Source organism: Rhea pennata, chromosome 10, assembly GCF_028389875.1.
Source record: "Rhea pennata isolate bPtePen1 chromosome 10, bPtePen1.pri, whole genome shotgun sequence".
In the NCBI taxonomy this organism is placed as follows: domain Eukaryota; kingdom Metazoa; phylum Chordata; class Aves; order Rheiformes; family Rheidae; genus Rhea; species Rhea pennata.
Genome location: NC_084672.1, coordinates 9,940,538 through 9,967,481, shown reverse-complemented (window position 1 = coordinate 9,967,481; position 26,944 = coordinate 9,940,538). Strand labels below are relative to the sequence as shown.

At 40.8% G+C, this 26,944-nt stretch overlaps 1 protein-coding gene across 1 annotated transcript in view; it reads right to left on the bottom strand.

Annotated features, from left to right (window-relative positions):
* ABHD17C (abhydrolase domain containing 17C, depalmitoylase) overlaps positions 1–23,963 on the bottom strand; it is a 35,468-nt gene extending 11,505 nt beyond the window's left edge. Inside the window, exon 1 of the mRNA XM_062583538.1 lies at positions 23,005–23,963. Within this exon, the coding sequence (XP_062439522.1) occupies positions 23,005–23,537 (533 nt within the window). The 5' untranslated portion in view covers positions 23,538–23,963. The remainder of the gene's footprint in view (positions 1–23,004) is intronic.
* Between the last annotated feature and the right edge of the window lie 2,981 nt (positions 23,964–26,944).

Genomic DNA, 26,944 nt, shown 5'->3' with positions numbered 1-26,944 from the left:
AACGATTCCCTTTGCCGCTTCTCACCCACATTCCCTTGAATTCACACAAATATAGGTCTAAGCCTTAAGTGTTTGACTGACCACAATTAAGATTGATTTTCTAAAATATGAGATGTCTCTCTCCTCTTCCTCATTCCAGTTCAACTCCAAGAGGAAGCACTATGTGATTGAAGTTCAGTAGATTTTTTGACTTCACAGTTTCACTGTAGTAAGAGCCAAAAGAAGTTTGCGTAGTATTCTGGCTTATGCAACTGCAAGAAAAAGATCTTTTCTTGCATATATCCCAATACAGTTACAAGAGCAGAAAAATATTTCTGCAAACGTGTTCACACTCAAAGCAATTTAAATGGCTGCCAAAAACACTGAATCAAGGAATCTTACACAGCTTGATATCACTATCTCTATTATTTTATTGCCATCCCAGACAGTCTCCAGAAAATATGAGTGTCATTTGGTTATGCTACTGAGAAATCCCAGTACTAACACACACAGACTCACTCTACAACTCCATTATTAGTTTACCCCATGACACTTGCAAAATAGCTGTTAAGAGGATATTTTTCAAGTTCCCTATTTACAAATACCACAGCAATACAGCCTTGCTGGACTATTTGACTGTAGCTCTAACCCACTGATGCACCATCTCTTTTCTCATAAATAAATGGATCAAGTAGAAGTAACTTGGCTTTCTGTAGCCACTTCTGTAGGAAGATAACTTGCACTGTTTCCACAGCTGCAGTAACTTACTTATCCCCAAAGGATGAATCACTGCAACTGCTTCTTGTATTTTGCCTTGTGATCATCAGCTATATACTATCAAATATTGATAAAAGTGCTCAAAGGTCAACCAACTTCTAACTAGGATAACAGATATCATTATGCAGCGAGTTCAATCAACAGATCTACAAACTGCTGATTAGTGAAGCCACAGAAAGTTTGCCCTGAACAACTATGGTAGGTTAAAGAAAAAAGAAGCTATTTCATAGCATTTCTGTGGTACCAACTGTAATCAAAATACATTTTAAAATTTAATTGGATTATGCTGAATTGTTTCCTACCACTTCTATTTGGAAAGAAGCCTATAACTGTGAAACCAGAGTAAAAAAGTTTTAGCAAATTCTAATCACTAATCAGATGTATTCCTAAGAGTACAGTCTCAGCAGTCATAAGTCTTATGGTAGCCATAATGTAAATAATTGCCACCTCCCACATTGCACTCAGGCACTTACTTCTTTCCCAAGCACTGTACTGCCACAACCATTTGCGCGACTGCAGAGTGAACCGAACAAGCTAAAAAAACCTCTTCTTTTTGCAATTATTTTTCACCTGGATTAGTTTAAGCATGATGCACAAAGCGGAAATGACTGTCTAACACTGAGGGCAAAAATAAAGATGGGTAGTAGCTTTGACTCACTAAGCAAAGTTATTTTGCTTATTTGTTAGACCAATAAGGCAGTGGGTGTGGGTAGTGACAGGCAAGCTTCTTGGGCATGCAAACCACTCCTCAGGCATGCACTCCCTTCCCCTCCCACTTCGACTAATTAGTCTAGTGAACAGCTATCTCTAGCAACCAACCTTCACATCCTCAGACCATTATGGCTATAACACCACTAGCAGAAAATCAGCTTAGACAGTACCACCACTTAACCATAGCTTAATTCAATTCCTAGTCCATTCCTTATCTAGGGTAAAACTGGGTTGGTTGATCACAAGTTCAACAGAAGTTTATGTCATACTGTAAACATAGTGTTCAGATGTGTCAGATGTTGAGATTAATCCTTTCCCTGTAGGAAGAACCAGGAGATTCTGGTTCACAAACTATTCATCTCATCTAAGGCATCACACTTCAGAAGAGAGGCAGAGGCTTCAGAGAAGAGCAGCCAGAACACACAGGAATTCAGAAAAAAGTCTGTGAAAAGACTTACAGAACTAAGAGTTGTTTATTCCAAAGGAGAGAAGGCTTAGAAAAGCCATAACAACAACAGGTTTCAAATAAGTAAGAGGTAGCTGGAAAAAAAAATGGAACCCATTACACTCATTTTGAACAGAATGAGATGTAATGGCCAAAAATTACAGCAAAGCCATTTAGGTTCTTTCACTATCATCCAGCATGTAACCTGAGAAAGCACTAACGGACTGACTAGTGAGAGCGCAGGATTCCCACCACCTAGTGCTTGAATAGGCTACAGGCAACTGGTCCTGCCTTGGGAATGGACCAGATGACATTTGAGTTCCCTTCTAGCTCTGTCTTCTGCAGTTGTGTGGTCAGCAGGCTTCTGCATTAAAAAAAATTCTTCTTTTCTGTAAATAAATAAGGATTAGTGCTTGGCATAAACCAAACAGTTTTACACTGCTGAGCTACACCGAGTAGCTTTTGGAGGAGAGGAGGGAAAAATGTGTTCATTACATAAGAAACTTAAAACCACTTTTTTTTCTCTAAAAATCTGTCCTTCCTTTTCAAATACAACTTGAAATAATTTCATGTTCCTTTGCCTTAAAGGCAGACTGCTGAAGATGTCACATTTCCAAGTGTTAGATGCCTTCCCTAACCAAAGTAAATAATCTGCTCAGGACTAGGCAAAAAACAAACACTCACAAAAGGTAAACCCATTCCCTTCATTTTTTCCAGATTCAACAGTATCTTCAAATACAACCAAGTCCCTTCTCCTTTCACCTCCAGTTTTGTTGGAAGATTTCATACCACTCCACAGCAGCACTTTCACATGCTTGTTTTTTGAGCAAGGTTACACTGTCCTAGCGCCTGGCCACCCATGCCGCCAGCTGTGCAGCCTGGTAGGTAACAGGGCTGGTCTGCAGGCTGTCTTCTGCTCTTCAAAAGTTGGGCTCTGTTCACGTCACTGCTTATTGCTAATGATCTTAGAGTAGAGACCATTCTATAAGTGCACTCAGACAGTATTCAAATTTTTCAGAAAAGTGCTTAAAGACAGTAGAAAGATGCATGAAACATAAGAGCGTAAAACATATTTGATAGTATGCCCCGTCAGCTGGGAAAGAAGGCTTCTGCAAATTTGCACGCTGGCAGAAATCTCTTCCACGCTAGCTGAATAGTCACAAAAACATTGTGATACAAAAAACAGAATGGGCTAAAAATACGTAGTCTGCGCTTGCAGAATTTTCTTTAAGAGCTCTCTAATTTTCTCGCAAACTCTTTTGTTTTTTCTTGCATTGGGAACTCAGTAGTATTTATAACCTAATTTCTTATCCTAATAACCTAGAATACTACATTTTGTTTTGTTCACATTAAACTGCTCCTTTATCTACCTCATGAACTAGCTGTTATAAACAATATATAGGTTTAGAACAGCTGCTTCCGCAGGACTGAGATCTCTATTACCCCCCACAACACACACACAACACACACACACACTCCCAATAGCATCACTTCTTAAGATATGAGGGAATAACAGAGTTACCATTAAACATGCATTGAAATTTAAGCATGAACTTGTCCCATGGGTGCACAGATGTGAAAAAAAAAATGACTGTTGAGGTACAGTTTCTCTATTAACTCTTTCATGTTGAGAAAATTTTAGCAAGAAGGCCACTGACAAGCAAGACGACTCTCTTCTGGGCCACACACACACCCCACTTAGCAATAATGTGGTAGAGTTCTCTGAATTTCTACCTTTATCATCCCAGTATTTTACAGCAATACGATAAATTACAACACTCAAATATTCAATGTGCATTCATGCAGCGAGAAGGGAACAGTTTCCCAAATGAAGTCCCCTGGAGTTTTTCCTTCAGTTTACCTATGGATAGAGACCTTTAATGGTCAAGAGAGCACAAGAGAAAAATTTAAGTCACAAATAAACTATTCCAATTCCAAAGGCACAAAACACTCTTCTGCTTGCAGTGAAACCATGATTTACCTCCAGCTCTAACAAAATATTATACATGTACTCCTTGCAGAACTGGTTGCTTAGTTCTGACTTTATAAATATTTTCTCCTAAAAAAGGGGCTTACTTTTCTATAGTATAAAAAGTATTACTTAAAACTGAACAGCCTCTGCTGAAAATATCCTAACATACATTTAATACCAGAGAAAACAGCAAGAACACAACAAATGCATGCCAAGATGGCTATTACGAATATCATCTGGCACTTGCATCATCTTCAGTACACTTCTGCTTTATGTGAAAATCCTGAGAGGGAATACCTTTCATTACACCAAGTTACATAGTCAGAGAGAAGATTAAGATATAGTAATTCCAAACTAAACAAAAGGACATGGAGTCTCTTTACCTAATAGAACCTACTAAACTACTTGAGAAGGGCACAATATTCCTAGATGAAGACTATAAGCCTGATGTATGTTATGCTGACATATAACACATTTCTCAAAAAGCTTTTTTTAAATCACATTTGAACAACTAGTGGAGCTTTCTGACCTTGACATCCTGCAATTAAAGGCTGACTTCAAAATACTTAAAAAAAAAAAAAAAAAAAAAAAACACTTTTGAAGAGTCTCTCTTGAATACTCATGAGGAAGGGAGAGAGGCTCAACATAGTCAACACAGAAATTGCAAACTTAAAAGCAAAAACTTTTCCTCTTAATGGATGACAGTATCGAGGCATTATTCATCACCTGCTGAACACTCAAAAAGCCTATACACTAGCAGTTACTTGCTTCACACTTTTTATTTGTTCTTCAGCTATAAGAAAGAGACATACCTTGACACCTTTGCAGTTTTTAATGGTATTTGAAACTGTAGCTTTGTTTTTAATCTCCCTACTCACAGGAGCAACTGCAATCAAAAGCATGGTAAACTGAAAAAAGAGCAAGTAACAGTGGGAACAGAAGTAAACAGATGCCTATATTCAAATGTAACTTCTCCCCCCTCCCCCTCCTTTCTCTAGGAAGGTTGGAAACCAGATGAGGTTCTCTGCACTTGGTCACCAAGTTAACCCTAAGATACACACATGCTCTGCTCTCCTCCGTTTCTTAGCTTCTTCCAAAGCAGTTTCTTAGAGCAGTCTTGCTTTACACCAGTTAGCCCCAAGACTCAATGGGTAGATGGCATACTAAAAATGAATTTCACTCCAGCTAGTTTAGAAATAGAGCATTGGAATTACTTTAACAAAGTCTTTTGCATTTAATTAAGATGCTCTGTAGCACAGAAGCATGCAAGAAAGAAGTCTTGAGCTTTATTTATCAAAGACAGGAAACCTTTACTGGCCTCTAAGAACTACCTTTATTAACCACAGCATCAATAGTTCATGAAAACTCAGTCAGCTATGTTCCATTCTATACACTTTACTGTAGCTGGTGTACCAAATCTACATAGCCAGTCTCTGGGGTACATTTACACAACAAGAGACAGAGGAAATTCTGTTACTTGCACAGTGAGGCCCAGTCCATCCCTAGCATCTCGGGGAGCGAGGAATTCATTAGCTTCACCTCCAGTTCCTCACGCTCACCTCTAACCTGCTGTGCTATTTTTAGTTAAGTTACATGCATCACACTGTATGTTTTCTTATACAGTAGAGGTAAGACAAAATCATAATCCTCTCAGCATTTAAAAATGTGGTATTTAGAAATATGACAACCCTTTTAGCATTGCAAAAGGCCTGTACTTGTAGTGGATATCCTACACTCAAAAGCAGAAAATAGGATGAAAAAGCACCTAAAATTGTACTCTTATACAGGCTGCTAGGAAGAACAAGCAAGCTTAGAAAATCTCCATATGTGTACAAGGTATTGTCACATAGAGATTCAGGTAATACAGGTGTCAATTAACCCAGGAAAAAAACAACAACAACAACAACAACAAAGAGTGCAAATATTAACAGAGTTATCCATTCCCACAGATCTTGTGCTTTCATAGCTATTTCCTGAATTTCAGCTGCTTCCAGGCGGGAGAGCCCTGCCTCGCTCCCGCGGCAGGGACGCGGGGTGAGCCAAGGCCGCCTGGCTCGCCTCCAGGCTCCGGCTGCTTTGGCCGCCTCGGCTCAGCGGCGGGACCCGGAGGCTTTGCCGGCCCAAAGCAAGCAAACTCCCTGCTCCCGGGGCACTTCCGTTAGGCAGCAGCGTTGCTATTCCTGCACTACCTGTCTGCTGAGGCACCCGTGACGCCTCAAATAACGATCCGCAGCGCTGCTCATAGCCTGACTCTGCTCCACGCGAGACACAATCAACTTTCTGAACGTTTCCCTTATCTCCGCGTACCTACAGCGGCACACAAGGTGATTTTCAAGGTATACCACCCTCCTGCAAACCTAACTGCCAGAGGCCACACCTGTTCAAGTTTTATACCTCTGAATCATGAGCCAAGACTGCTTATGAGGTGGAGTGCAGTGGTTTTTGACCCCACCGCCACCCGCTCCAGCCATCTCCAAAGTTTCTCCCTTTCTTCGGAGCAGCTCAGCTGCTCACAAAGCAGGAACTAACTGTCAAAGGGTGCAATCCAGACCAGGTGAGACAAAAATGGCACTAGCTAGTCTTCTTTAAATAGCACAAGCTACAGTTTCTGGAAGTGCAGTTATCACTACAAAGGCATACACACTGACCACCCTGCCCTCGTGCAGCAACTTGTACGGATTCCCACAAAAAGGTATTCCTACAGGTGTTATTTACTCGTCTCTCAATGTAGGGGAGAAAAAAAAAAGAAAATAATTTACACACAGTATACACGCTTTTTACCAATCAACATGTGGCTTAAGTAGTACACTTAAAGCTAAATAGTTGCAAAGAAAAAAAAATCTTGCCCTAAAGTTTCTGACATCAGCTTTAACTGAACTGTCTTCACTAGGCATACCTATCTCAAAGAAACAAAACTGATCTCAACTTTTAATCACACTGCAAAATTCACCTAAAATTTCACGCTTCTAGGCTTGCATAGCTTATTAGCTATATGCACTACAACTTAATGAAAAAGGGACCACTGGGATCATAAAACAGAAGTACGGGTGAACTCTTCTGGAGGCAGTTATCTAGGTCCTCTTAATAAAAAGTAACTGTTGGAAGAGAAATGTTAACTAGAGTGCTAAAACCAGCTCAGTTGGAGAACACTGTCCCACCTGCATAATAGAGGAATCACATGGTTTGCCAAGTTGGGATTAATCTTTTGGAGACAAATATTCTAAAAAAGTAGCTGGTTACATGTCTTCATCTAGCATTTGAGAGGCTGGCGGGGGGCGGGGGGCAAGTAAAATTCAAAGCAGATCACTCTACAAGATTCAGAAACTTTCATTCATATATGGCTTGGCCCTGAAACTGCTCAGTCCCACTACTGAAATAAAAGGAAACTGCTTAGCTCTTCCTTTTGCTTTTTCTTAATTTTTGCCTCCCTTTTACATTTTCTTCCACCTATTTACTGTATTTTTATTTAGGTTTCAGCCTCTAAGCAAAAAGTCATTTCATCTATAGGTCACCTTCAAAAGACCCTCATGTTTTCAGGTGATGAGAACAAAAGATTAACAGCATTAGAGTAACTAGTTTTGCTATGGTTCACTGATAAGTTGCAAGCTATTAAATAAAACATATGTGACTCTGATATTTGTTTTCCTCAAGTCATTCACAGACATTTATAACTACATCCATAAAACAAGCTGGTGAAATAGATTAACTGTTGTTCCCCTCCATTGTGGGAATAAAGAAAAGTTGAACAGACTCAACAAAAAAAGCAGGTACTTGTATCTCAAATTCTAATAGAAGAGGCAAAGCTAAAGCCATTTTCACACCATTCTTCAAAGACCCCTGGAAAACTGAATGCAGCCTCTTACACAAAACACCAAAGCCGGAGGCCCAAGAGGATTACGTGTGAGCTGGAATGGAAAATACCTTGTCTGCTCATACTTGCAAAGTGGCTGCTACATCACTTCTACCCATTCAAAAACATCAGCATAGCTCAGGTCATGATTTGTCAGTGTCTCACAGAAAGAGACAGAGGGGCCAAGGAGAGGTTAGAAAGGAATGACAGAGGAAAAAGAGGTAGAGCCCTTGCTACCAGAATTGTTAGGCTGTATGAGCTAGCCTAATACTCCCAGAAAGAACTGGCTACAGCTAAATGTATCTGTCCCCATTATATGAATATTTTATCAACTAGCATTACATGAAGATGACTCAGCTGGCAGCAGGATTTCTCCTTCTCCTATACACTTGCATTAATATGCTCATACACTATAAAGAACAAAGTTATGACTTCTCTCAAAGCTATGCAATATCTGCCACACATTCAAGGGCTCTACACAAAAGCTAAGTGTAGAAATGCTATGGCCGGTGTCATCCAGCAGATCATGCATCCTGTTCAGACAGTGTTCTCTAATTCTTCGGAAATATTTCATGTTTCTTTGAGCTACTCTGTAACCATTTCCATAGGTTTAAAGAAAAAAGGTACTATTTTCTTTGGATTTAAAATGAAAGCAACCTGCACTTCCACTGCACTGCATCTGCAATTTCACTATCTTGTGAACCAGAAATAGGAAAGCATTCTGTTTGAGTAGACTGCAACCTCTGTTTTTTCCCCACACCCAAGTAAGTGGAAAAAATGTATATCAATTTCATAAATAAGTGCTGCAAACATCCTGAGCTTTATCACAGTGAGACTCTCTATGCACTTAAGCATCTGCTTTCAGAGAAGTGGAGAATATTCATGGTCTGACAGGGAAATACTACTCTTCTGATGAACCTCTCCTGCCTTCTCTCAACTATACACTTTCAGCTAGATCCTTTAAATGTTATAGAAAATACCCAAAGTGTTAGCTGCCACATGGAAGAAGATAGTCATTTCATTAAAACAATCTGTTAGTATAAGTTTTCCAATACCTTTTCAGAAACAAGAAAAATCTCAGCATTCCTTTGTTTCTCACCATTTTTTATATTGACATTCTTACTTTTAAATCAGGTTCATCAACTCACTTCAACTTTTTTTGATGTGGTTCTCAATCTGATCTCAGAGTTTTAAAAGAAACATTTTTTAGGAGAAATTTACAGAAATATTCTACTGAAAAAAAATTTAGAGGGTTTAAAAAATGAGGACATGAACAGTATCTTAGGCAATGCCTTTATAAATAAGCACACATTAAGCATTCATTTTGTGTCGCTGTTAAAGATTAACTTTTTATGTTACAAAAATTTTTCCTTCTTATATTGAGTACAAGCAATTTCTTAACTACATTTCAGGAGAAGGTATATTAATAGATACAGGGAGTAAAATAAAAGAGAAGGAAGAAAAGAGAAAAAGGAACTTAAGGCTTCCTATAGTTTACATCAAAGCCCTATATAAATGGAAGTTATATGTCATTCCTAAGCATCCTCAAGTTCTTCTACTCCTATCTCTCAAGTATAGGCTGACTCAATGGTACCAGGATTAAAGGCCTGCTGCTCCACAGAAGCTCTGCATTATTTACACAATATTTAAACTTGCACTATTTTACACTTAGTTTTCCTCCTGTGCATGTTCTTTACTGAACTTTCAGCATATTGAAGGTTCAGGCCCCAGTAATGTGCAAATATAAAGCTAAGATGATTAAAGGAAAAAAAAAAAAAAAAGAAAAAGAAAAAGGATACAGTAATCACAAGGATTAACAGTACCAGATGTTCTAAAACATCAGAGCACAGATAACTGGTTTAGAGCTTAAAAATCAAATTTCCTAGTCAGAGCCTTTATCTTCACAAACCCAAGAGCTAAATCCCTCCTCCCCTTCCTCAGTTAATACTACTTGAAATCAAGTACATTAAAATTTAGCATACAATCACAGTTCCTCTTGTATGTTCAGTAGAAGTGCCCACAAGATCTGCCTTGTGCTCTCCAAGAGCAGGACAAATTAGCACAAAACCAGTAATTTATTAAACACAGAGATGTTTGTATTTACATACAAACATATAACTAAATTTACTGGTATTAAGTATTTAATTAACAGATGCTAATCTAAGAAACAGACATTTCAATAAGGGATTATCTGATCTATACATTTAGAAAGGTATTAATTTTCTCAGAACTTCCATACATCCACATGAGATAATTCAGTTCTGAAAGAAGGACATATATTCCTTATTCAGCTTACCCAACTACCATATTTGGCATCATCTCTGGCTACTATGGAGTAAGGCATTTTGCCCAAATCAAGAGGTTTTAAAGATAGTCAAACAACATGCTTACGGTGTTGGCAGAAAACAAAATATGCATCTAGTTAGCAGGACCAATTGCTTTTGCAATCAGTCTGGTGAAAGACTTCTGGCTAACCAGCTTCTTCTCCCTTAAAAGAGGATGCTTACTAATTATCCGACAGCTACTCCAACAGCAGCACAAGTACCTAGCTGTGGAGCAAGACCAATTATTAATGCAGCCACTTAAATGCTTTATTCCAACTGATGCCCAAGGTAAAAACTGACTTCCTGGACTATGATGTTATTCAGTGTTTTGTTTGCCTCTATCTGTGATGCAATCCTGGTGAACTAAACCCTATTTTGTTGCAGTATCACCAGAGAATAACTGGTTATGCAGGAAGAAATGGTATCAATTCAACCAAGTGCCACTTTGGCACTCAACTGTGTACAATAAACCAGCACAGCATAAAGAAAAGTCTTGTGTTGTTGGAGTTCCTATTTTTGAAATAAAAGATAACAGTGCAGTGTTTGAAGGAACAGGTGTATTAATGTTGATATAGAGGCTGAATGCCAATTTGGTAGCAACATTATGCCCAGGTAGGTTTTCTGCAGCTTCACCATTCCATAACGAATGCACTTTTAGTTATAAGCTGCTGTTGCGTTTCCCTCACCACCACTGTTCATATTTAGCCCTCCATGCAGTTACATTTTATACATGAATAGTTTTTCCCCTTCTAGTACTACAAAGCCCACAAGAAAGCAGCAAAATAGAAATACTTAATTAGAATTTAAAAAGAATATTTAAAGAAAGTCTGATCAGATATTACTGTGAATAACAGAAAAGAACACTGTTCGCCTTAGACTATTACCCAGAAACACTGGGAGCAGTGAAGAAGGAAAAAAATAAGAGTGTTAAATCAAAATTTTTGAATTCAGCCTCTCTTCTTCAAAATCCAAATAACACGACGAGCCAAGTTGAAGCTAACATTGCCTTATTTTCCAAATTGACACTCGCTTCATCATAAAACAAACAAAAAAACTGGAAAATTACTGTGATTGACCAAAGAGACTGAGAATCCTTGGTTCATTTTTCCCTGTTGCTGAAATGCAACAAGTTCAGGACTACATCCAGATAAGAAACATCCAAGATACTTAGGTCAAACATTCCTCATTATGATCATTACTAAAGTGGATTTTTGGATGGAGGGGTAGTTCCCTGAGATAATTCAAAGATGCCAGTTTCTGTACGTCATTGGTCTGCTCAGTGCCATATGCAAAATGGCCTACAGCTCTTAAATGAGCTTTGACAGAAGGGCATCCAATTTGGAAGGGTGGTATATGGTATATTCAAGCACAAATTTGCTCAGTCTCAGCAGAATAATGAAGGATAAAAAAAGAACTCAGACTAAGGAGACTTAATAGACCTCATGCCCTCTAAAAAACTGGGTCAATACGAAGGATTTATGACAATCTAATCTTTTATGGCAAAAACTCAGATCCAAGTCATATTCAAGGCCATTCTGATCTCTCAAATTGCTGGCAACTTGACTTTCTGTTAAAGCAAAAATATACCAAAATAATTTCTTTATTGGAAAGACAACTATATTTGAGCTTGTATTCCTTCACAGATAATAGCTTCTGTATTATCAGATTAATTTTGAGCATAAATCATAAAAACAGAATATAGAACTAATTGTACTGGTTTTGTGGACAAAGGGCTTTAAGGAGTGAAAAAAATTGCATTACATGAATAATTAGCAAGAGCTCAGGCGAAAGGCCAGAGGGTTTCCATATCAGAAAAAAAGGAGTTTGAAAGCTGGTAGAGATTCAGCATAAATCTAAAGCTTACAGGCATACAGGTCAGCTTTTAGCTCAAACACCACTTAGTATCTTAAGCTTCTGTACTGACTTCTGAGACGGATGCTTCTCACGTCAAAAAGATTCCTGCAATGTATGCAAAGTCACAAGGTGATTATTAACCAGTCTGAGACAAAGGTTACATGTTCATAAAGGTTACATGTACATGAACTACACAAAAAAATACTACATAAAAATAGCAAAATTGGATCCCACCTACTCCTACAACAACTTGGGTATTTTTTACAACAGGTTAAGCTTGATAAGATACTCATACCTAGACTGAAACATTAACATTTTCTGTAGCATTATCAACATACATTAGAGCTATGCCTTTACTAGGGAAAAAAAAAAGACAAGACTACTGTAGGGAGCAACAAAAAAATATTTTGAATAAAATGTGCAATAAAGCTCAATATGCAAGTTGAGGGGCATTTCAGACTTAGTTGAGCAGCACAGACTGGCTCTTGACCAGCTGCCCCAAGGTAAGAATTAGCCAGGAACACTTCCAAAACAGACTTTACACAGAATGAACTATTTCAATTAAAATAAATAACACACATGCTTTTGACACCCTCCCCCCTCCAGGCTATAAAACTTTGGTAGTTTTATAGTGGATGAAGAGCATTTTGGAGAAATTTTCTAATTTTCTAAACTTGCCCCTGGAGGACATGCTTCAAAAACAGTACTGTTTTCTAGAAAGATGACACTTTCTCCAGGCTGTCATAAAGCTAACATTCCTACTTTTAGTGGTATACATTCATCAGACGTTGGGGAACACCACACAGAGATTGGACAAAGATTAATATCTTTACAAACAAACCAGTCCAACACTTAAGGCAAGCCAACAAAGAGTTAACAAAAATTACCTTGAAGTGTAAACGGTTCCACATAAAAAAAAAAATGCTTAGCACAAGTCTACCCCCATATTACCATTGGCTTCTCTTTTACTTTGCATACTCTTAAGATTTTCAGTTTATTGGATTGTGTAACTGTTCATATGACCTTCCCAAAGGCAGATAAATGTTCTTGTTTAATTTATTATAAATAACTCTTAAATTTCATGGAATAATGATTAAATCACATAAATATTATCTCAGTTTATCTGTGCACTAGAAAGACTATATAGTAGGTTTTGCTGCTTTGTTGATTTTGAACACCGTTTTTCAAGTTCCAGCAAAAGACACCCAAAGCAAAGCTAACAAGTCAACAGTACAGAGGAATGGCTAGAAAGATTTTATAATCTGAGCAAAACTCTTTCTAAACAATTCTCTTAAAAAGAAAACATTTGAAGCAAACATTTCAGAGTGCTTTCCTAAGAAAAATCTCAAAGTTGGTTTCATAATTTTCAAATCTGTTGGATTCCATTATTCCTTAGCCCATACTTGTTCACTTGCTGAACATACAAATGAAGTGGATGTGCCATGTCACAGAAAGTTAAAATTAACAACCCTTAGCCATGAGCATCTTTAAGTAGAATTGTGCTGCCAAATTTCTTAAAAAAAAAAAAAAAAAAAAGAGAGAGAGAGAGAGAGCGCTACTAGCTGACACTGACTTGAGAGGGGTTATTTGCCAGTCACCAATGGACATATCTTGTCTCAGCACCATCCCTTCACTGATAAAGAAGAGTCAAAGTTCTTAAAGTGAAGTTTCCATATGTAAATGACATTTTTGAAATTGATAATACAAGTCTTCCTAAAAGCCTACCCCAAACTGTCTAAATCACCAATGAACTTCAAATTAGCCATCGGGGGAAAAAAAAAAAAAAAAAAAAAAAAAAAATCTTTCTAGGTACATCTTTCCAGATGAGAATTTCAAGCGACCATGCCTATAAACAATATTACTTTTGGGAAAGCATACTTTGAGATTAGTGCTAATTAAAATGTTTTCCTCTGGACTTTTGAGGCAAACATACTAACTTAAAACCTCATCTTGCCTATCAACATAATTTTTCATTTATGAAACCACATGGAATTCCCCTACTTGAAAGATCTGTGAAGATTTCACAGATGTATTTAATGACTGTAGGGGTTTTCCCAAAGACATGGAAGTGCTCATAAAGACAGATGAAATCACAGGAGGCAGGTAGAGGGTGGGAGATCCTACTGGTTAGCACACTGTGGCACCTTTGCATTATTCAGTTTTATGGTCAATATATGCAACCACAACCTAATGCCGTTGTAGGACCAGTGTCATTCTACAAAACTAACAGTACTTAAAATAAGGTATGCATGTAGATAGCACCAGTATAATACTATCACTATACAATTGTCCTGAATTTGCACCTTTTTGAGACTGTGTGAAGTCAGCCTGGCTTCATGAGCAAGCTTGCCACAAAAATGTGTTTTTCTCAAAGAAGCCTTCGCAATAAGGAACGCAAATATCTTCTCAGCCCTTAAGCTGATGCTTAAGTACTATTTACCCCATTCTTTATTCTTAGTCCTCTAAGAAGATCATCTTTACTCCTCAGTGTTCATTCAGAGTTTGCCCAGTTTCCAAGCCATACCTGCCATGTGCTCACACAACCTGGAACACAAGAAGTAACATCAACAAAATGCTCCTTTTGACAGCAGTAATGAAACACAGCTTCATCACGGTCACAGGGAGGGGGTATTATTAACTCTGGATTTATTGCAAATAGATTTATTGAAGATGGCTGTACAGTCTAGTCACAGCAAACAAATCTTACAGCACATTAGTTATTACCTGAGTCTCAGTCTCCTACTACTCCAATGGTTTCGTGGAAGAGGTTCTCTTAACTCTCAGAGGTGTCCCAGCTCAAGTGGAGATTCACCGCTGTGCAGCCCACCGCCATGCAGGAGAGCTCAATGGGCTCTAGGCTGCAGCATTATTTATTTATGGACACAGAGTCTGACTCATGGTCATACAAAATTTGGTGTAGGGATGTATTTTTTGATGACCTCATGCCATGCTGGGGAAAAGACACCTTTTTCCTGACCTCGTGCCCATTTCTGGCCTTACTAGTTGTGACCAGTATTACCTAGTTCCTCCTGGTCAGCCCTGGGCTCTGTCAGTTATTTGTGGTCAGCTAGGGACAGAGATAAGCAGGGAGTAGTTGCACTCTACCAGAGGTCAGCCTGAGCATGCAGCTACTTACGTCATTCATGTAAAAATCTGAAAGCACGTCAAGATGAGGCAAGAGTTATTGGATCATGGAAAGTGCTTCACAGCCTGGTCCGTATATTCTAACAAAAACAAAATGCTAGATCTCTAAGCTGTAACCTTAGCTCTAAATGCTAAGCTTCTGCTTCATGTCCAAGCAATTCAGGTAACTTTTGAACATCTGCACGTACCTGGACAGTCTATCTCCACTCTAGTTTCCATTTCCCTTCCCTTCTATAACAATTCTACCTTAGATTATACTTTGCTGAAAGTGAGATTTTCTACTGCTAAAAGTTACTGATTTGTGAAAATGGAATACATATTTCTCCAATGCATCACACTAACATAAAAAAGCATGCACAACTCAACTTCTTCATCCAGACCTTTCCTCGTATTAAAAATACCAGCACAGAATTCTAGAGCTAAGGTCCTTCCTTCAATCACAGATGCTTTTTATCTTCTCCATTTAGACTGCAGACTGGAAACTCCCTTGTACATTCAAAGTTGCACCAGCTGTCCTAGTTTGGTTTTGCATCATAAAACAGAACAATGATAGTATTAAAAGACCAATTAATTGTTAAATGCTGGGCTTCTTGATGCCCTAAGTACTAGTCTCTACTGATCTCAATTCTCCACTATACACTTATTTCTACAGATGCAAACATGTTGTCCAATTACTGTATTTTAGTCCATACAAAATTGATGTTTGAGGGACAGAACATTCACTATAAACTCAAAATTATGTGAAGAGATGATTAAGAGCTAGTATAGTTCAAAAACTGTAGCATGTGCCTCCTGGGTTCAAAAGAATATAAGGAACCCTTCATCCGGGGCATGGTAAAGTGCCTTCCCAAATGCAGTGGCAACTCAAACTATCTCCTGAAGTTCCTCAACAGAAAGAATTCTGCCCCTTGTAGCAGCTAATCAGCAAAGCTAACTTGGTATATGCACGAGCACATTAGCCTCAACACATTCAGAGCTTATTTTACGATGCATTTCAACTGCTCCTAGTACAGCCTTGTAATTGATTTATTTTTGTGAGGGAGGGTAGAAAGGAATGTTAGTTATTCATGAAGTTTATGACCAGCTTTAGGGGGAAAGAAAAGAAAAAGAAAAAGCAATGTTATTTGTCCTTAGTGCTACCCTATTTGGAGGCTCTAAGCGTTAAAGTCAACACAAAAAGCAACTGAGGGACTTGTTTCCTGATATTTTGCTTAAGAATACATCTGAGGCAAGCTTTAATGGTAAAAGTTACTATAACTAGATTCCCCTCTCCCCCAGGCAAATCTCATCTTAAAATCAAACATGCAATTCAGATATGCTAGGCACCAAATCACTAACTGCTCAGCATTTTTGTTTTATTGTATCTTCATGTGAGGAAGAAGCACAGAACTGAAAAACAAACAAAACCCCAAAGCCCATTTTCTCCATTAAGCATGGAAATATTCACTTGCTCAAGAATTGTTAAGTTTTTCCCACAAAACCAGTTGCTGACAGGTGACTCTTTTTGGTAGTTTAAATGTTACTCTTCATATAATTTATTCATGGCACCTATATCCTCAGGTCTCTCAAGTCCTGGATAACATTGCCAGTTGTTTTCTTTTTTGGAGAGGGTAAGGAGGGGGCAGGGAGGGGGCTTGTTTGTTTTTGTTTATACTTACAAGCACAAGTAATGAGCTACTTTATCCAGACAGAGACAGGGAAGAAGCTTGCCATTCCTTCTTATATAGAAGTTAATCTATCACATGGCACTAAAAGCAGATAAAATCCTGAGTCGCTTCAGCACGTAGACCTTAATGATGTGTCCCTCTAGAATCCTTTATGGACCACGCTCCGATTATGCCAAGAGACAGGCCTACAACTTCTGTATAGTAGGGTAAAATAACACGGCCAGCTCAGGCTGCTGAATTTCAGGACTTTCCACATGCAAGATAAACCTTTGGGTAACAATAGTTGTTATCAGCAGCTTATTTCCCCACCACCACCCCCAGAAACACATTAGTTGCAAAGCACTCTTGTCAATGAAAAGATTTTTTTTTTAAACAAGCTTTGATCTTACAGTCCTGATAGAATTAGGAAAATATTTAGCAAGACTACTTTCGCTTACTTCAGTGACTCATCTACATACCAGGACACCAAAGCTCAGTAAACATTTTGGGTAACTTTCAACATCAGCACACCTGTTTTAAACAGTGGTTGGTATTCGTCCCTAGGATACTCGTGCTCTGACTTCATTGCTGTCCACTGCGCAGACAATGACAAGAGACTATTTTATAGGTTTCTATTTTTAAGCAATGTTTTATGCAGTTTTTCTGGAAGTACTGACCACGGTAGGTAGAATAAGTTAAGTTTTAGAAAACAGTTTCTTAAAATGTTAATGAGTATACATTACACAAACCTTTGCAAACACTGTATCAACGTTATTGAAAAACTGCAAGTGTGAATACCCTGTTACAATTAATGATAGTTAGGAGGGAAATCTCCCAAATCAAATTCATGAATGTACTTAAGAAGCTGCACTTGTGACAGGCTCAAGGAAACACATTTAGAACATATGGAATCTACTGTAGATCAAGAGAACATCTAAAAAGTATTATCTAGAACAACTGTAGTAAAACAAAATACATGAAAATAGAGGTTAGTTGTTTTCAATTCAACTTCACCCTACTCTTTAGGCCCACAGTTTTTGGAAAAACAAAACAAAACAAAAAAAAAACCCACCTTTTATCTACACCTTACCTATAATTTAAACCTGCCTACCAGGTAATAAACAGCAAACAAGGAAGTACAGTGGAACCCAGAAGTCAGTATTTGCTGAATTCTGTGCTTGGCTGAGTCATAATCTAGTGAATTCACTTTGCTAATTCTGTATCAGAAGCCCTACGTTTTCACTTACACATAGCAGACACTTTAGCAGCAACCTGGAGAAATCACTAAGCTGAATGGTGACAAAGTCCTAAAGTTTTCTGATTAGCAAAAACATCACCACACTGAGAACTACACATATCCTTTTCCAGTTTCAATGCTTAATTTATGTGCAGTAGTAAACTGTAAACCCAGCTACCTGACAGTCTTCACCAGCACATATTTCATAAAATAGGTATATCCAAGTTCAGTGGTAGAAAGGTGATGTGACTCATAGCAAGTGACAGAGCAAAATGCACACACACAAAAAAATCCTCTTGGAAAGTTACACCGAAAGTAACAGAAGTTAACAGAACACACTCCCCCTTACATTTACCAAGCACTGTGCACAGCGAGGGAGTTTATTCCTACTATAAAACATTTTGAGAAGGTGTTGAATGTTTTGTATTTGTCTCTCTGTAACAAACCACGACTCCTGCCCTCCCAACCTTCCAAATGTGCATATTACAAATTGTTCAATTAAACACTTCCTGGAACACCAAGTGGGAAGAAGCAAATAAGGCTAAATCTTTAAGAGGGTTTCAAGAGACTACGTAGAATAAAAATCTTCAAGTCAGCTCAGTGCTGAAATACTCAGACTAGATCACACATGGCAAGACAGTGCTAGTGAAAGACACTGTGGCAAAGAACATTAAAATAGAAAAACTATTCTGAAATATCAGAGAAAAAAATTGAAGCTATTATTACCTAGGAAGCTGTAGCCACTCAGCAAATCAGAATGGAGACTGACTAAACTGATACAACCTCAGAAGATTAGTTACCACAACTACACTAATCTAATCAGATGAGTTACCACAACTACACTAATTTAATCAGATGTGTTTCCCGATTGTACTTAAATGAGAACTGCAACACTTGTCACCAACTCCTGCAAAGGAAACATCAATAAGGGGAGAGGGGGAATCAGCAACATGAATAAAAAGATACCCCCTAATAATGAAAGCTTATTTATATTTGTTTTTTTTAAACTATCACATCTGAGGAAAAAGTTTTGAAAATTACTGAAATTCTAAACTATCTGCCATCCATTACTAAAAGCCTCTGCATTTAACTGTATCATTTCATAGTTCAATTCCTTTCACTGTGGTAAAAAGATGAGTTCTTGTGCCTATAAACTTTCTATTGACAAAAGTGAAAATGAACCCATGCTCTCTTATGGATGTTTTGAAAATAAAATATTTAAACATTACAATAAAATCAGGTATTTATCAAAAGCTTAAACAGAAGCAGGGGATATTAGAATAGCTTATAATGTGCACCAGGAAAAAATATCAAGCTATAATTCACTAACTGCAACAAGAACAGCTCTTCTAAGCAATTTGTTAACTATGTCTTCTTCACCTCCTTTCAATATTCAGAACATGGGCTGATGGATTATCATCTCTGATATTCTACTTTGCAATCAGAGGTTTGAGGAAAGCAGTGCCTTCTTTCATTTGACTGGGATTTCAAACCATTTTACAAATCTTTTCCAAGCATTTAGAAAACATACCAATTGATTTTATTACAAATACTGTGCAACTGAAGGAACAGTCATGGTTACGTGCTTGTACAGTACAAACTAAGTGTGCATCCTGTTCAACTACTCTTAACATTGAAGTCTTGGTTCTCTTTCCATATGGAATTTATGGAGAGAGGGAAAAAAAATCAAGTCATTCTGTGTATATGCAGCACTGAGACAACCAGATATTAGGGTAACAGTTAATCACATCTCAGTAAAAAGCAGCAACTTAAAACCATGTGGGCCATGACAGAACACAGGGTCCAACAGAACCAGAATGAAGAGAAGGTATATTTCTGGAACAAGCAGAACTAAAACAGACAAAAAAAATGTCTAAAACACAGTATTCAAAACAAAAATGTCATCTGAAGCCAAGAAATTAAAATTTTTGATGAGAAATATTTAAGTACCAGATGGAAATTTCTTAATCAAGCGGCTATTGGATGATTATCACCTAAGATATGATCTACAGTAACCATTGCTACAATTAGACATCTGAAGGAACATCTATTATGAACTCACTCTACAGAGATACAAATTACATCTTTCCTATTCTGAAAGACAGTTACCATTCAAACCTATTAATTAGTAAAATTACCAGTTAAGAGTATGTTATTCATATGGAAAAGTAACCATTTAGCTAGCAGTAAGGAAAATAAGTTATTGTTTATTCAGAGTAAAAAGAACAAAGAACAGCTCACATCTATTCTCTGCAGATAGGCTGATGACTGAGGCCAAATGAAATGGCTATTTTTCATCCACTATTGATAATGCTGATAACATTTTTATAATCATTTGTCATATACAATTTGATACCTCAATACTTATATGATAACAAGATCCTCATTTCAGCAACTTGAGCAGTATGGTCAGGAATTTATAGCCATGTTTGTAATCACGGTCAGTTTATTATCATTTCTAAAATTTGGCATTAATCCATACTGTCCAAGTGCAGTGTTAATTCCTGTCTTACTTGGGGCAACTCTCAAAATACACTGATAAATTATTTGTTAAAGATCAAACTTCACAGTTACAATAAAAAAAAAAAATCTAAGACTTCCAGCATTTTAATGATTCCTTTCTGCTGCCAGGTAGAATGGCTGGTGGACTGAGAACAGCAACAGACTCCCACAGAACTTACACGGATAACTCAATGCTTTTCTATGACATAGTGAACCTGACCTATTTTAAGACTTCACTTTTAACTTTGCATTACAGTTCACTGCCATATGATTACAGGCCAAATATTAGGAATTTGCATAAGAACACACACACACACACACACATACTCTCTCTTAAAAATGACTTAAACTGCTGTAACAGAAATGGTATAATACGACATTTTACATCAAGAGTTTGACTTGTATTCTTACAGTAGAATCTTTCACTTAACTGTAAGTTGCATCAAATTATTAATAGAACAAAAAATGATCAAAGCCTTGCAACATTCATGTTACTGCTTAGAGAATTCATAAGCAGGAAGACTATTGTTTTGGCTCATACTTGTTATGAGGAAAATCTGATGGAACAGATTCTATTGATTTTCTTTTTTAAAAAGCTTACATTTTACCTTACCAAAAACCTTCACTGGACACCTCAAGTACTGTAATATTTTCCTTAGCTCCTGAAAAAATCTTACCAATTTTAACACAACTGGTCTGAGAGGATGCTCAAAATAGCACTAAGATCTGGGATGTACAAGCATAGCAAGGTAGAAGCTGGCAAATTTCAGCCCCTCAAGTTAAAGGGAGAACAGAACCCGGATCTTGTATAAACCACAGAAAGGACTCATGACCTCCTCCAGTCATACTTCAATAGAAGGAGCCCAGTTCCCTCAGAGCAAGCTAAGTACATGTTGGTATTGCCCACTGTGTCAAACTTCAAAAGACTTAAATGAAGGAACCCCTAGTTTCTGGATCTTTCACTGGTCTTAAACACATACTAAATGCCTGTCAAGACACAAGCAGCTCCAACTAGACATGAAAGAACTTTCTCAGAGCCCCAGAAAGCTTTCATGAGAAAAATTTCATCAAATAAACAGTAACAGAGGTATAGAGAAAGCACAGAACTAAAGGACAAGCATTAGCCAGGTATGGCTTATACACAGCACTTTTCCTCCCTTAAAGCTTATTTACAGCATGCATACGCATTATAGGGCATTCAATCCTCTATTATGGATACAGGAGATCAAAATTACTTCTTTACATCAGACTATATTACTCATATTCAAGTAACATTTATATTGTTTGAATTTTGTATGGATCTGGAAAATAAACCCAGAACCTGGTTTACTCAAAGACTTCCAGATAAGATTTCCCCCACAGTCTTAACCTGACTTGGGCAGACCACTGTCAAAAGTCATTTGGATTCCACAACTGACCAATCCCTGGATCCTTCAAAAGCCAATTATCAAATTAGTAACAACTCATGTCACTATTCTTGAAGCACCTATGGTGCTTTTGATGGCACCTATCCATACAGTAGATATTAAATACTCATTTCATTTCACACAAGCCAAGTTCATCTACACGACCCCAGTGCCAAGAAGAGACAACATCCATAGTTCTTTTCTCTTGTCCTGATGCAGCAATTCAAGCCTTTTAAAACATATCTCCTTTAGGACACAACCTGTGAGGTCTCAGTTTAAGAACCACTTACGCAATAGCAAGTGGAGCTCAAAGTTTCTGCAAACAGATCAGCCTACAGAGGTCCAGAGCTGGTAGACAGTTGTAGTGAGGCATCAGAGGCAGCAGAGCAAGCAGAGGCAGCTCAGGAGTTCCCAGAGGTCATTGGCTCCCTGTGCTCCTACTTGCCACACTGCCTTGACAGAGACTTCACATTGCTCTTCCACCCCTTTGGATGCCACCTTCTTCAGCACCTCCTCCTAGCAGGATCCCCACCTCTACTTCCACCTGTCAACACTTTTCCCTTCCACTTTGCTACCTCAGCCAACTTGATAACAATTATTTGGTTGCCAAAAATATGTATATGTCACATGAGCTTGCATGAAAACTCAGATACATCACAGACAGTTAGCAGTTCTTCGTAGGCAAGAGCCTGGGATACTGCCAAATTCAGTCAGCGCTTTGGCTTGACTGGGTTAACTCAAATGTAGACAGTGGTGGGCAAGATTTACATCAATGCAAAATCTTAGAGTTCTTTTGTTGTTGTTTTGCACCCTACGAGCTCAATTTGATTTCAAATTGCAACCCACACAATAAGAATACTTCCTGCTTGTGGCGGAGATTTGTAATGGTGAAGCAATGGACACCACAATATAGCTGATTGACCCTGAATTCAGAAAAGCCCAAGGATGAAGCCTTGGGCATCCTTTTAATGAATGAAGCCATCTGACATATTACATCGTAGTTGTTGATGGAACATCTGATGACACCTCAAAATGCGAGGCGCACAACCACCTGCAGACCCTTTCCCTCTACCTCTCAGCAGGTTAGCTGTTCAGACGCTGAACTTATTAGGATTAAATGGAGATACAGAAATATCTTGTTCCCAACATCCATTTACCTTGTCCTGAGAGCCTGCCAGGCTGCATCAATGTCTGCATACAGGTTTTTCTCAGAGGGCTTGCCGGTGCTCACCCCGTAGCCAGAGTAGTCATATGAGAAGACGTTGCAGTTGATGCGGGAGCCAAGGCCAATATAGAAGCTGCACATCTGGCCCAGGTCCACAGCATTACCATGCGAGAAGAGCAGCGTATACCGGCCAGTGGGGGCACAACGTACGAACATGCAGCCCAGCCTGTTATCTCGCGCCGTGCGGGAGAAGAACACTTCCACAGCATCCAGTTCCCGCTGCGAATACTGCCAATCCGCCCGCTCACTCAAGTGCAGGCTGCAGGTGCCCGATCCTGTCGGGGTGCCTGCCGCCGCAGCCGCCCCAGCCTCCTGCTGCTGCTCGGGCTGCAGCACCGTGTATGTGGGCTCCGGGGGCAGGAAGGCCAGCTTGGCAGCGATGCGGCTGGGGCAAGGCGGGCAGCAGAAGAGCCAGCATAGCTCACCCAGAGAGAAACCGTTCATTCTGGGGCCTTGTTCTGGCATCAGAGACACCGGAGAAAAACTAACCTACACAGGGAAGAAATCAAACCAGCCGGCCCACAGCCCTCCTCCAACACAACCTGCGCACCTTCCTGTAAGCCTCCTGACTGCCCTCCCAAGCAAACAGCCTCTACCTTTGAGGAACTACAAATCACCGAAAATAATACGTCTCTTCCAAGCCAGGAAACGCACTCAAGAAGAAAACCCCCCAAACCATTCACCGAGTACAACCGGCCTTGCAAACCCCTACAACTGACGCTCCAACGAATCCAGCCCTCTAAACCACCACCCAAGCTCCGCTTAGAGGAAAAAGGAACATTCGTGCGACCGACCCCCGAGCCCTACGACTCGTGCCGCTCTCCGGAATCGCTCCGGAGCAGAGGCCCCCGCGCCAGGGCTCCCGCCGCGCGGCCAGGCCCCCCGGAAAGCCCCTCCCGGCCGCCCCGCTGCAGGCCCGGCGCCGCCGGCGCCAGCCCGCGGGCAGCCCCCGCCGGCGGCAGCGCCCCTGCCCCCGGGGGCTCCGCTCCGCTCCGCGCGGCCGGAGGCGCGGGAGCGTCCGCCGGGGCGGGCAAGAGGACGGCAAGGTCGAGGCTCGGCTGGGCTGGGCTCGGCTCAGCCGCGCGCGGCCGCGGGCAGGGCCACGCCGGCGGCGGCGGCGCGCAGGCGGCGGCAGGCAGCGGCCATCTCCCGGCGCCCTCCCCTCCCCGCACCGCTTCCGGGTTACGGGCGCGGAGCGGGGCCGCCCGCCGCAGGTGCCGGCGGGGACGCGGCGAGCGCCCGCCGCGGCCCACAGCGCCTTCGCCGCGGCCGGCCGCGGCTCGCGGCTGCCCCCTAGCCCCGCGCCAGGCCGAGCCGCCGAGCCGCCGCGCAGGTGCGCGGGGCGGAGCGCGGCGGAGGTGAGCGGCGACCTCCAACGCCGGCGGAGGCGCGCAGAACCCCAGCGGGGAGCGCGGCCCGCTGGCCCTTTAAGGGAGCCCCCCGCCACTGCCGCGGTCACGTGCGGCGGGAGCGCGCTCGCCCCCAGCCGCGCCCCCGGCCGCCCCCTCCCCCCAGCGCATGCGCGGCGGGGCCGGGGGCAGGGGCGGCGGGGGCCATTTCGCGCCGCCCGTGTGGCGGGATGCGGCGGCGGGGAGGCGAGGCGGTCTTCAGCCCTTCTCGGCGCGGCCTTCTGGCTCTCTACCGCCGGCATCCTGGGGTCGCCCTGGGGAAAGGGCCCGCGCCCCCCGGCGCGGCGGCGCCTTCCGGAGGCGGCCCCGCGGGCGGCGGGGGTGGCGGGGCCCTTCCCTCAGCGTCGCCCTGAGGCGGCAAGGCTGAGCGCGAGTAAGGCTTCTCCGTCGGTAGCGCCCAGGACAAGGCTCGGCGTGTACCAAGTGTGCGAAACGTTCACGCCTGAGAGCGGGAGGCGCCTGGGCAGCTTTGTGGGGTTTGGCTGGAGTTGGCCAGTGGTTTCGGGCAGTACGATGCACATGCATAAGCCTCGTTTGCTTAGTAAACCAGGCCAGCGGTTCAAATCCCAAAATATTCACTGGATGAATTAATAAATCATTTACAGCACATGGCAGAACCCAAGAGTCACTGGATGTGGTGCTATTGTTTCTAACGTATTCGTTGGTCCAGAGCACACAACTTCAAAGATTCTGGACCAAAAAAATGGATGTTTTTAAGTACAGCTCTCTGTTACCAGCATTGGGATAACTATACCTTGAATTAATTAACCAGAACTGTACACTTGCTGAAGAAACCACAATCCAGGTGAAAATATGTGGACCGTTACACCAATGCAGCTGTAATCATCATGTAATTTGTGTACATCCAGCCAGTGCCCTGACTCGAAGCATACCATGCACCTCCACCCGTTTAGGGAGCTGTGTTACTCTGAGTCCTTCACCTAGCTTGTTACCTGTGAGGAGCAAAGTCCCCAAAACTGAACAAGAACATTGAGCCGAGGTCATTTTATCAATAAGAAGCCTGAAACTAACTTCTCTTTTAGTACCAGCACTTGTCAATTCTAAGCAATTTATTTCAAAAAAGTATACAAAAGAGTCAATCATGTGTGATACTCCTTTGTCTTTAGAATGTCAGAAGTAAGACCAGCCCCGCTCCACATCAATCTTTACTTTAGTTTTGCTAACAATGGGAGATGCAGAATTGCTTAATTCAGTCAGCAGTAATTGTGTCTACACTGACTGTTCAGGGAGAAGTTCAAGGCTGTACGTCTGTAACGAGTTTGAAAGCATGGCCTCTGACACGGACAGAATGTGTCCTCCAGAGCACACATAATATCCCGTTCATTACGTGCGGCACCAGGCATGTCCAGCCGGGAGGGTTACAGAGCCTGGGGAACAGGTAGGGTAATGAAGCATAACGTGCCTACGGATGCTTTGGAGGGGGTTGTTTGAGGTGACAGACAAAGCCAGTGAGTCCAGCTTACAGACTAGTTGGACATTTGATGAAATGATGCCAGTGACTCCTGGTCTGCAGAATGTAGTAGAGCGCTCTGGATACAAGAAATACAGAGTATGTAACTGAGAATATGAACTGTGAAGTTCCTTGAGAAGTGCAGTCTCAAACTCCACCTACCTTGTTGCAAGAGGCACTATTGGTATTCTCTGTTAGAAGAATGATACAATGTTCAGATATACCCTGAGAAGTAACTCAGATGACGAGATCTGAAAAAAGCCTGTCTATTGCTGCCGCTGTGCGTCCCTCTCACTGCACATACTGAAACCAAGATAAGAGCTGGGAGTTGGGCATGTAGCACCAACTGAAAGTAATGTTTCTCAGAACCCTCTCAAAGGGAGTATGACTCGCCTGGAGCCAGACAGCAAAGGCTGTTGTATCATAAGTAGATTGCTACTCTGAAGAGAAGACAATTAAAAGGACAACATTTCCCATGCTCCACCCTGGTCCTTCCTTAGGTCATGTTTATAATAGTGAGATTAAAGTGTCCTCCCTGAATCCAACGGGAAGTGTAATGAAATTTATTCCTTGAGTGAATTGGTGTGTGCAAACCTCACTAATTATTAGATTTGCTTCATTGTTCTTATCATGCATTCTCTGTAGTTTATATGAATCTCATCCCATCTCTCATACAATAAAATAGTTCCTGCACAGTGGGTGCCTCCTCAGATAAATAACATTTGCCAAAGTTCTGGCAAACAAAAAGAAAGAAAAGGAGTAAGAGGGAGTGACAGAAAAGGAAATCATGCGGAAAGGAAAAGGATGGAGAAGTGAGAGAAAGGAGTTCCTGAATACTAGTCACCATTGCAGGCTGAATCTCCCGGGATCCCCGTTGATGCTGGAAGGGTGGTACTGCGGCCTGCTGGGCAGAGGCTGGAGGGGTGGCTGTGGAAAGTTGGGCACAGATGGCATTATGCCTCTTCCACATACACCCTGTCCCTGGCACTGCC